We start from the raw sequence: 12663 nt of genomic DNA, 5'->3' as shown, positions 1-12663 counted from the left end.
GGACATGACTGAGCAACTTCACTTTCACTTTTCACTTTCATACATTGGAGAAGGAAATGGCACCCCACTCCAGTGTTCTATGGGGTCTCACAGAGTCGGACATGACTAAAGTGACTTAGCAGCAGCAGATCATTGTAAGACTCAATTTGCCTTAATATACATGCCTATATTAGTATAGTTATGCATTTTCTTATTTAATCTTTATTACATCTCAGAATGAAGTTATATTCTCTGTTTTATATACTTATTATTTTTACATGTATATTTACTAATCATCTATTATGTGTCAAGTATTTTCATAATGCTTTGGAATTTACAGTTAGAAAGGTATATTTCCTATAATAGAATATTTGAAAACTGAGGCCCAAAACATGTAAGTAACCAAATGATGCACAGTTGCAGATGCCAGTAGATTCAGTTCTAGTTTTCTGAGAGTATAAATGACATGTACTTGTAATTTTATCACTAGTACTTTGTACAAATCTCACCCATTCCAGTGGAGTAAGTTACATAGTGAAATTTTCTTACTTTTTAAATGTTACTACCTTATATGAGCCCAGCTCACTTACTCTTGAAACTCCCTGGAGTATGTTATGTTTCATACTCCAGCATGTTTCATACTCCATGTTTCATACTCCAGCATGAAAACATTTTGAAAAATGTACCAAGTTATAGATATTGAAACTACTACTATGACATTTGGATATTTAATTTTCCATTTGCTTTATAGTTGTATATATATATTTATGAACTATTAACTGCAATATGAAAGAGAATGTGAAATATGCTTGAACTGTTATATTAATTAATATTCATTGATAACTTCCTATTAGGTCTTTATTATGGCTACCAAGTACCCTTGAACTTTCAGTGTAGTGGGAAGCATGGGTAAATAAATAGACAATTATAATATAGTGTGATAAGTGTTACAACTGAAACATGGTTGAATTTCTACTTAAATATAGTTTAATGAGGAAAGATTTGGGGAGGAGATAATGCTCAAATTTAGACTTAATGTGGCCTGACAAATGGTGATGAGTAGATAATTTCCCAAGAGAGGAAACATCCTGAGGAAAGTCCTTTGAGAAGATAGTCATGTCCTTCAGTCACGTCCAACTGTGACCTTGTGGGCTGTAGACCGCCAGGCTTTCCTGTCCATGGGTTTATCCAGGCAAGAATAGTGGAGTGGGTTGCCATGCCCTCCTTTAGGGAGTCTTCCAGACCCAGGAATCAAACCTGTGTCTTTTACATCAGGCAATGGCAACCCACTCCAGTACTCTTGCCTGGGAAATCCCATGGACAAAGGAGCCTGGTAGCCTGCAGTCCATGGGTTGCGAAGAGTTGGACACAACTGAGTGACTTCACTTTCACTTTTCACTTTCATGCACTGAAGAAGGAAATGGCAACCCACTCCAGTATTCTTGCCTGGAAAATCCCAGGGACGGGGGAGCCTGATGGGCTGCCATCTATGAGGTCGGTTGCGCAGAGTTGGACACGACTGAAACGACCTAGCAGCAGCAGCAGCAGCAGCACTGACAGGTGGGTTCTTTACCACTAGTGCCACCTGGGAGGCCCCAGTGGTGAGTAGAAAACTTCAAATTTATCATGCAGTCTGTGAGAAACTTTAGAAATGATCAAGTCTAATAGAAACAAGGTTAATGAAATACTTTATGCAAGCTGCATGGTAACGCCAAAACAAAAACCTGTAGTAGATTCATGAACGATTATGATAAAGAAGTCAAAACATACAGCCTCAAATATCATAAAATCAGAAAGGAGGACAGTCATGGAGGAATAAAAAAGAACCAAAAAACAGTCAGAAAACAATTAAGAAAATGGCAATAATTACTTTAAGCATAAATGAATTACATTCGCATATCAAAAGATATAGAATGACTGAATATATTACAAAGAAAACCCCCAAATCCAATGAGATGCTCCCTGTAAAGTATCATTAAATAATGATAAAGGAGTAAATTTTTCAGGAAGATACAACAATTGTAAATATTGTAGGCACCCAACATTGGAGCACCAAAATACATAAAACAACAACTAACTGAACTTAACTGAACAGAACTAAAAAGAGGAATAAACAGTTTTATGTCTGTCTATCTATCTATCTATCATCTATTTATCCATCATCTCTCTATCATCTACCTATTCATTTACTTTTGACTGGAGCCCTTGGAGTCTCTCTTGTACTTGAGTAGTTGAGATTAGCCAAGGACTTGGGCAGTTCCACTTTGAGGTTCTCTTAGGTTTTCTAGTTGAATTTTCATCTTATCTTTTCTCCCTAGACTCTGTTTTCTGACATCGTAAGCCATGCTGCTAAATCTATTCTTTTTCCACCTCTGTAGCCATGGAAGTTGAAGAATTCCTTGAGTAAGAATGTTATTGCAGTTCTTTGTTCTTCCTTTCGCAGTTTTCAGGAGTCAACTTTTCTGGTTCTATACATTGGGATCCTTATGGTGACTTTGAGTATATTATTATCATAAGTTTTTTAAATTAAAGAAATTTTTATCGAAATTTAGTTGATTTACATGTCATTCATTTCTGCTGTATAGTTTCTTTCAGTAGGCATTAATGTTTGGATATTTTTTCATAGTGTCAATTAATAAAATAAAACAGGTTCATAAATTTTCATCCTGATGTGAACTTATTTTCTCTAGGTGAAAAAATTATTTTCATTAATTTAACATATAGAATTGGTGGAAATAATTTTTTTTAATTTAAATTTATTTATTTTAATTGGAGGTTAATTACTTTATAATATTGTATTGATTTTGCCATACATCAACATGAATCTGCCACGGGTGTACACGTGCTCCCCATCCTGAACCCCCCTCTAGGTGGAAATAATTTTGAACATTTTCTGTTTGTTTTCACTCTCTCAAAATCTGCTTTAAGTTCTGTTTTTCAGTTCATTAATTTATATGGTAGATTAGTGCCTTCAGGCTTTCTAAAAGTGACACACTTAACAAAGGCTGAAGTATTCAATTTTAAGAAGATGATTCTATGAATGCAAAGTTATTCTCTAAAGCGAGTCAGAATCTATCAGTATTATCTATTTAATACGCCTGCCTAGACACCATATTAACACAATAAGAAGTATAAGGCATTTCAGTGTTAAGAGTTAAGTTCATCAGTTGTTCCCTCAAAAAATGTTTCTTTGACTCTCAAGACAACTGCCTGAACACAGAATTCTGAACATTTCTCTGAACATAGAGTTCTGGCACAAATAAACACCTAAACTCTGAATACTCACTTACATTTTATGTCACAATCATAGTGAACATTTATGGAGTAAAAGCAGATTAAGAAAAATTCCAAAAGTATGTGTTTAAACAGGGATTATATCTCTGAGATTTTGCTAGGATTTATCAGACCAATTTTCCAAGCTGTTTTATTTTTCTCAGTTCATTTACATTCACATACTTTATTTTTCAAAACAGGATACATTTGACATACTAAAGAATACTTCTACATGTATTTTTCATTATGATTGATTATTATTGTGACTCAAGATGACTTTTTTCCTTAGGATTATGTTTTTGAATCAAAATAACACTTCCCAATCTTTTTATTTGCCATAAAGATTTGTGGATTATTAAATGTTTTACTTTACATATCTCTGAATACTGAGCACGTGGAAGAATGTAATATGATGGAATATTAGCAATTTAGAGAATTAGAAAAACCAAACTATTAAGAAACAGCTTTATAGTAAATGGAAATCATTTGCATTTCCAATAGGCTTAGTAGTATCTCTTAATTTTGAGGTCTCACTTTAGACTTCAAAGGCAATATGTTGATGAATTTTGGTGGCCAATTTAATCTAAATTTATATATTTTTAATGAAAGCCTTTATATTGAGGAAATGTTTTAATAAATGGTTGTGACTTATGTAGATATATGTATTATTGAAGCTATTTTTATATATCTCTAAATATATATAACATATAAATATATATCTGAATGTATTATATATTCATATATCTCTGAATATATATTCAGATGCATATATCATATATATGAATATATGCAAATATATTCAGAGATATATGAATATATCTCTGAATTATATTTTTCCATATTTCTTAGTTTATTAATTATCTGGACATTAGACTAGGATTTGTTCAATCATTTAACAAATGCCTACTATAAGATATTGTTAGCTGCTGAAGAGAAAATAGGAAAGATTCAGATTAAACTCTTCCCATGATGGATTTATGTTTTAGTAAGGAAATAGTATAAGTGTGTGTGTTTGTGCTCAGTTGCTCAGTCATGTCTGACTCCTTGCAACCCCATGGACTGAAGCCAGCTAGGCTCCTTTGTCTATGGAATTTTGCAGGCAAGAATACTGGAGTGGGTTGCCATTTACTTTTCCGGGGGATCTTACTGACCCCAGAGATGGAATCTCCTGCATTGGCAGGCAAATTCTTTACCATAGTACCACCCAGAAAGCCCCACTGTAAATGGATAACGAGCCATAATATGAGGTCAAAAGTGAAAAAAGCCATAAGTGAGCTATGACTGTAAATTTCAGACGAGGAGGTTATATCTGGCTAAGGATGATTAGAAATGGCTTCATGGAGAAAGTAGCATGCAAAGGCATGTGAAGGTAAGATTTGGATATGTAGAAATGGGAGGGAGAGATTTCATAAAAATCAGAGAGCATTAGCAAAGACATGGAACTGGAAAAAGTTAAGGTGGTATGGGAGGGTGGTGGGTTGGATGGAAGATGAGGTACCTAAAGGCAAATAAGGAGCCTGGAGGGCTACAGTCCATTGGGTCGCAAAGAGCCAGACACTACCGAGTGACGGACACACACACACAAAGCAAATAAACTCTATAATAGTTTAATTACTTATTCCTCAATAATTCTTTTATAATTAATTCATTTATTTTAATTGGAGGCTAATTACTTTACAATATTATAGTGGTTTTTCCATACATCAACATGAATCAGTCATGGGTATACATGTGTCCCACCATCCTGTACCCCCCTCCCACCTCCCTCCCCACCTCATCCCTCTGGGTTGTCCCAGAGCACCAACTTTGAATGCCCTGCTTCATGCGTCAAACTTGCACTGGTCATCTATTTTACATATGGTAATATATATCTTTCAATGCTATTCTCTCATATCGTCCCACCCTCACCTTCTCCCACATAGTCCAAATGTCTGTTCTTTACATCTGTATCTCTTTTGCTATCTTGCATATAGGGTCATTGTTACTATCTTTCTAAATTCCATATATATGCATTAATATACTGTATTGATGTTTCTCTTTTTGGCTTACTTCACTCGTCTAAAATGAAGGTTCCAGTTTCATTCACTTCATTAGAACTGACTCAAATGTATTCTTTTTTTATAACTGAGTAATATTCCATTGTGTACATGTACCACAACTTTCTTATCCATTCACCTCTTGATGGACATCTAGGTTGCTTCCATGTTCTAGCTATTGTAAACAGTGCTGCAATGAACATTGGGGTAAATGTGTCTCTTTCAATTCTGGTTTTCTCAGTATGTATGCCCAGCAGAGGGATTGCTGGGTCGTATGCATTTCTAATTCCAGTTTTTTAGGGAATCTCCACACTGTTCCCCATTGTGGCTGTACTAGTTTGTACTCCCACCAACAGTGGAAGAGGATTCCGTTTTCTCCTCACCCTCTCCAGCATTTATTGTTTGTAGATTTTTTGATGGCAGCCATTCTGACTGGCGTGAGATGGTACCTCATTGTGAGATGGTAACTCATTTCTCTGATAATGAGTGATGTTGAGCATCTTTTCATGTGTTTGTTAGCCATCTGTATGTCTTCTTTGGAGAAATGTCTTCTTTGGAGAAATATATTTCATATATACATTTATATTCAGAGATATATGAATATATCTGAATTATCTTATTCTCCTCCATTTAGCCACATCTGCTATCTAAATGAAATATCCAGTTGTAGCTTTTTATAAATTATAAAATTTTAAGCAGGAAGTGTAAGCTGTGTTTTGAAGGAGACTTTTTTGAGTAACTTAATCTTGACTCTACTTTTTGGCGAGTTTGCCAAAAAATCTGATAAAAGCAATACTTTGCCAATAGCTAAGAATAATCCAGATATTTTTTCAAATATTAGAAAGAAAAATTGTTTATTTTATTCCTGTTAATTTATATTATATGTACATTCACATTATAGTAAACACAAATATGCTCTTACTAAAGACAATACATTAAAAATGATCAAAACATTGAACAAATAAATAAAATAAAGGTAGAGAAAAGCAGAAAATTACAGCTCTTCCTGGATTTACACTGGGATTACCTCCCAATGTCCAACAGACATTTGGACTATGTGGGAGAAGGTGAGGGTGGGACGATATGAGAGAATAGCATTGAAAGATATATATTATCATATGTAAAATAGATGACCAGTGCAAGTTCGACGCATGAAGCAGGGCACTCAAAGCTGGTGCTCTGGGGCAACAAACCCATCATAAACTGAAAATATCATTATGTTGAAAATGCATTTAATACATCTAACCTACTAAATAGTATAACTTAGTCTAGCCTACTTTCAAACATGCTCAGAACACTTACATTAGCTTTTGTGGTGGTTGTTGTTTTAGTAGCTAAGTATCTGACACTTTTGTAACCCCACAGACTGTAGCTCACCAGGCTCCTCTGTCCATGTAATTTCCCAAGCAAGAATACTGGAGTGGGTTTCCATTTCCTTCTCCAGGGAATCTTCCTGACTGAGGGATTGAACCCAGGCCTCCTGCATTGGCAGGTGGATTCTTTACCACTGAGCCACCAGAAAAGCCCTACATTAACCTACAGTTGGGCAAACTCATCTAACACAAGCCTGTTTAATAGTAAAGTGTTAAATGCCTCATGTAATTTATTGAATACTGTATTGAAAGTGAAAAGCAGAGTGATTGTATGGGTACGTAATAGTTGTAAGTGTACTGGGTGTTTACCCTAATAATCTTGGTGCTCACTGGTAGCTATGGTTTTGCTACTACTGACTAGCATTGTAAGAGGGTATTGCACCATATGTCAGCCTGCGAAAAGATCAAAATTCAAAATCTGAAGTACATTTTCTACTGATAAAGTATAGCTTTCACATTGTCATAAAATCATAAAGTTGTAATTTGAACCATCCTAAATAAGAATGTATACCAAAAATTCAATGAAGAAAACTCTAGGATATAATGAGCAAATTTAGCTTGTTTTTTTAAAAATTGATTTATTTTTTATTGAAGGATAATTGCTTTACTGAATTTTGCTGTTTTCTGAAAACTTCAACAGGAATCAGCCATCAGTTCAGTTCAGTCGCTCAGTTGTGTCCGACTCTTTGTGACCCCGTGAATCGCAGCGCGCCAGGCCTCCCTGTCCATCACCAACTCCTGGATTTCACCCAGACTCATGTCCGCCGAGTCAGTGATGCCATCCAGCCATCTCATCCTCTGTCGTCCCCTTCTCCTCCTGCCCCCAATCCCTCCCAGCATCAGAGTCTTTTCCAATGAGTCAACTCTTTGCATGAGGTGGCCAAAGTACTGGAGTTTCAGCTGTAGCATCATTCCTTCCAAAGAAATCCCAGGGCTGATCTTCTTCAGAATGGACCGGTTAGATCTCCTTGCAGTCCATGGGACTCTCAAGAGTCTTCTCCAACACCACAATTCAAAAGCATCAATTCTTCGGCACTCAGCTTTCTTCACAGTCCAACTCTCACATCCATACATGGCCACAGGAAAAACCATAGCCTTGACTAGATGAACCTTTGTTGGCAAAGTAATGTTTCTGCTTTTGAATATGCTATCTAGGTTGGTCATAACTTTCCTTCCAAGGAAAAATTGTCTTTTAATTCCATGGCTGCAGTCACCATCTGTAGTGATTTTGGAGCCCAGAAAAATAAAGTCTGACACTGTTTCCACTATCTATTTCCCATGAAGTGATTGGACCGGTTGCCATGATCTTCATTTTCTGAATGTTGAGCTTTGAGCCAACTTTTTCACTCTCCACTTTCACTTTCATCAATCAGCCATAGGTATACATATATCCCCTCCCTTTGGAAACTCCCTCCCATCTCCCTCCCCATCCCCCAGCAATCCCACTCCTAGGCATATACCCCTAGGAAACCAAAACTGAAAGAGACACATGTATCCCATTGTTCACTGCAGCACCATTAACAATAGCTAGAACATGGAAGCAACCTAGATGTCCATCAATAAATGAATGGATAAAGAAGTTGTGGTATATATACACTGTGGAATATTTCTCAGCCATAGTTCAGTTTTATAATAACAAAGAAAGATGGAAATGCAGCAATTGTTATGGGAGTATGCATACCAACAAATTTAAAGAAAAAATTTTTTATTGTATATAGTAAAAAAAAAATAATTGTTTGAAATTTTTGAAAGGAAACCAAAACAAAAAGCTTATTGGCTTTGAAAGAGTTACCTGCAAAGCTTTAATCTAAGATACTGTACATTTTTTTGATATTGTATATATTTAATTTTAATAAAAAAAGTAGTTTTCCATTTAAGAATCATTCTAGAAAATAATATGGCCATATTATAATCTTTGAATTTTAGTATGTCTTAATTACAAAATCTCATATGACTGTCAAATGACTAGAGGAAATGCCTATAATGTGATGCTTATTTTTCGTAAGAATACAAAATTTGCAAAGTGTGTCATTAGAAAAGACAAAGTTTTAATTGCTTTTAAAACTAACCAGTGAAGAAAGAAATAGGTCCTCACATATAAGGATGATATATGAGAGTAAGCTATTTTTTGTTATAAGAGGTATAATAAATCATGGGACACTAAAATGTAAACCAATTAATGTATTGGTGTATTAGAGTTTGTACAGTTTTACCTTTCCCAGAGAATACCAATATAAATTTTAAAAGGGTGTAGTAATTTACCCTTCCATTGAGTGTATTTGATACCATTGCTCCCCATCCTTACCTATATATGTGATATTGTCACTCTTTATCTTTTTTTTTTGTCAATCTGATGCTTGTGAAATGCCATCAAATTTGTTTAAATTTGCATTATTAGGATGATAAATGTAGTTGAACAGTTATCTTTAAGACATTTGTATTTTAATTTCTACAACCATTTTCCATGTTATGTTTTCATTTTTCTTTCAGGTTGTTTGCCTTTCTCTTATTTATTAAAAATTTTATTATATAAGTATATAATATTATATATTCTAGTGGCAAATATTTTGATAGTACTATATATATGGCATATATGTTCTCCAAGTATCTCTTTTGTCTTTCAGTGTCTTTATATAATTTTTGATTGACAGGGGTAATTTTTAACTCAGTAAAAATCTTTATTCTCTTTACTCTTTAAATTTCTTCAAGTATTATGATTCTAAGATCAGAAAGATGTTGTTATATATTATCTTTTAAAAGTTTTATATTTTTGTCTTTCACATTTATTTCTTTGGTTCTTGGTATGATATAAGGAAATCCTTTTTTTTTTTCTCTTAAGGATAGTACATATCTTAGATCTATTTATGGAAAAGTCAGTCATTTCTCCATTAATCTGCAGTGGAATAAATCAAGTGTCCAGTTACATATGGATCCATTTCTGGGCTATCTATTTGATTCCATAATAAATCCTGTTATCTAGTAGTACAATTTCTTATTATTTTTCTCTTTTAAGAATATGTGTTGGCTGTTATTAGAATTTTGCAGTTGGCTGTGAATTTTATAATCAGCTTCACAATTGTATAATAAAATCCTTTTGACTGAAATTGATTAAATTGTAGTTCAACTTGACATTTTTAGAAAACTGAGTCCTGTATTCTACAGAAGTGGAAATTTTCATTTATTCATGCCCATTTTAATATATTTCAGCATATTTTAAGGTTCCTCCACAGAATATTTACAATTTTTATTAGATTTATTTTCAAGCACTTTGAATTTCTGATTATATCTATTGAAACACTACAATTTTATTATAAATGTTGTATTTTCATTGTAAAAAATATCATACTGAAATTATCAAAGTATAAGTCTCTTAAAGAATAATTTAAAATGAAGCATCTTTACTACTACCATAATAAGAAAGAGAATATGTCACTTTCTAAAAAAAACTGTCTCTTAATAAACTCACTTTATTTCCCTCCCTGATTAAAGGCTTAGAGATCTCTTCAAGAAAATTAGAGATACCCAGGGAACATTTCATTCAAAGATGGGCTTGATAAAGGACAGAAATGGTATGGACCTAACAGAAGCAGAAGATATTAAGAAGAGGTGGCAAGAATACACAGAAGAACTGTACAAAAAAGATCTTCAGGACCCAGATAATCATGATGGTGTGATCACTCACCTAGAGCCAGACATCTTTGAATGTGAAGTCAAGTGGGCCTTAGGATGCATCCCTATGAACAAAGCTAATGGAGGTGATGGAATTCCAGTTGAGCTATTTCAAATCTTAAAAGACGATGCTGTGAAAGTGCTGCACTCAATATGCCAGCAAATTTGGAAAACTCACCAGTGGCCACAAGACTGGAAAAGGTCAGTTTTCATTCCAATCCCAAAGGAAGGCAATGCCAAAGAATGCTCAAACTACCACACACTTGCATTCATCTCACATGCTAGTAAAGTAATGCTCAAAATTCTCCAAGCCAGACTTCAATAGTACATGAACTATGAACTTCCAGATGTGCAAACTGAATTTAGAAAAGACAGAGGAACCAGAGATCAAATTGCCAACATCCGTTGGATCATCAAAAATCAAGAGTTCCAGAAAAGCATCGATTTCTGCTTTATTGTCTATGCCAAAGCCTTTGACTGTGTGGATCATAACAAACTGTGGAAAATTCTTCAAGAAATGGGACGACCAGACCACCTGACCTGCCTCTTGAGAAATCTGTATGCAGGTCAGGAAGCAACAGTTAGAACTGGACATGGAACTACAGACTGGTTCCAAATCAGGAAAGGAGTATGTCAAGGCTGTATATTGTCACCCTGCTTATTTAACTTATATGCAGAGTACATCATGTGAACTGCTGGGTTGGATGAAGCACAAGCTGGAATCAATATTGCAGGGAGAAATATCAATAACCTCAGATACGCAGATTACACCACCCTTATTGCAGAAAGTGAAGAGGAACTACAGAGCCTATTGATTAATGTAAAAGAGGAGAGTGAAAAAGTTGGCTTAAAACTCAACATTCAGAAAACTAAGATCATGGCATCTGGTCCCATCACTTCATGCCAAATAGATGGCAAAGCAATGGAAACAGTGACAGATTTTATTGGGGGGGGGGGCGCTCCAAAATCACTGCAGATGGTGATTGTAGCCATGAAATTAAAAGATGTTTACTCTTTGGAAGAAAAATCATGACCAACCTAGACAGCATATTAAAAAGGAGAGACATACTTTCCAACAAAGGTCCATCTAGTCAAAGCTATGATTTTTCCAGTAGTCATGTATCGATGTGAGCGTTGGGCTATAAAGAACACTGAGCACCGAAGAATTGATGCTTTTGAACTGTGGTGTCGGAGAAGACTCTCGAGAGTCCCTTGGACTGCAAGGAGATCCAACCAATCCATCCTAAATGAAATCAGTCCTGAATATTCATTGGCAGGACTGATGCTGAAGCTGAAATTCCAATACTTTGGCCACCTGATGTGAAGAACTGACTCATATCAAAAGACCCTGATGCTGGGAAAGATTGAAGGCAGGAGGAGAAGCGGAGGACAGAGGATGAGATGGTTGGATGGCATCACCAACTCAATGGACATGAGTTTGAGTAAACTCTGGGAGTTGTTGATGGACAGGGAGGCGTGGTGTGCTACAGTTCATAGGGTTGCAAAGAGTCGGAGACCACTAAGTGACTGAACTGAACTCCTTACAAATGTAGCCACTATTCTGAAACATTTATAATCATTCTCTTGCTTTTCTTTATAGTTCATTATCTATGTAAGTACCTCTAAACTACTGAACTACATAATATCACTTGGAAATTACATAAAGGGTCATACTACATGTATAATTTTTTGACTTTCTTCTTTCACTAAAAATTATTCTCCTGCAATTTTATCCATCTTCAACCAGATTATTCTATTGCAGGGAAATACCATAGTTTATATAACTTCTACTGTTAAGAGATTTGTATTGTTTCCAATTTTTTTACTATCGTTAACCATTCTGCTATATGCATTCTTGTGTGTGTTTCCTGGTATAGCTGTGTTGTGAAATCTCTGGATTCAAGGAATAGAGTGCTGTGTTATAGGATATTTAAAGAATTATGGTACCAGAGAATACCAAAGTGTTTTTAAAAAGATAGCCAATTTGCACTAACTCCAGCAATAGCCAAAGTTCTTAATATTTTACATCAATATATGGCATTATCAAGGTTTTGAATATATACTATTCAGATGTATTTTAATCTTTCCAATTAAGTTTGTATTTTCCTGAGCAATTTTTGTATTTTAGCCATCTATAATCTCTCATAAAACATCTATTCAATTTTTTTAAAATTATCTATTTATAGGAATGCTTTGAGTATTCTGGATATGAGTGTTGTGGATACTATGTTTGTTACCCATGTTCTCAGAATTTAATACTGAATCTGAGCTCAGCTTCCTGCAGAACTGGTAATACCTCCTTCTGTCAAGGAAATTGCAATTTCCATTGGTTC

The 12663-nt window shown here is 34.9% G+C and overlaps 1 protein-coding gene across 21 annotated transcripts in view; it reads left to right on the top strand.

Moving 5' to 3' along the window:
• LOC129633627 (craniofacial development protein 2-like) overlaps positions 1-12663 on the top strand; it is a 472452-nt gene that overhangs the window by 134257 nt on the left and 325532 nt on the right. The window contains exon 4 of one of the 21 annotated variants that reach the window (XM_055555448.1): positions 7302-8393. The exons of the other annotated variants lie outside the window; for them this stretch is intronic. Coding sequence (XP_055411423.1) covers positions 7302-7519 — 218 coding nt within the window. The 3' untranslated portion in view covers positions 7520-8393. Of the gene's footprint in view, positions 1-7301; positions 8394-12663 lie in introns of those variants that run through there. 21 annotated transcript variants of the gene reach the window in all.

This window comes from Bubalus kerabau, chromosome 19 (genome assembly GCF_029407905.1).
Source record: "Bubalus kerabau isolate K-KA32 ecotype Philippines breed swamp buffalo chromosome 19, PCC_UOA_SB_1v2, whole genome shotgun sequence".
Classification (NCBI taxonomy): Eukaryota; Metazoa; Chordata; class Mammalia; order Artiodactyla; family Bovidae; genus Bubalus; species Bubalus kerabau.
Note: the sequence above shows the minus strand (reverse complement) of the source record. Positions and strands in the feature narration are given on the sequence as shown.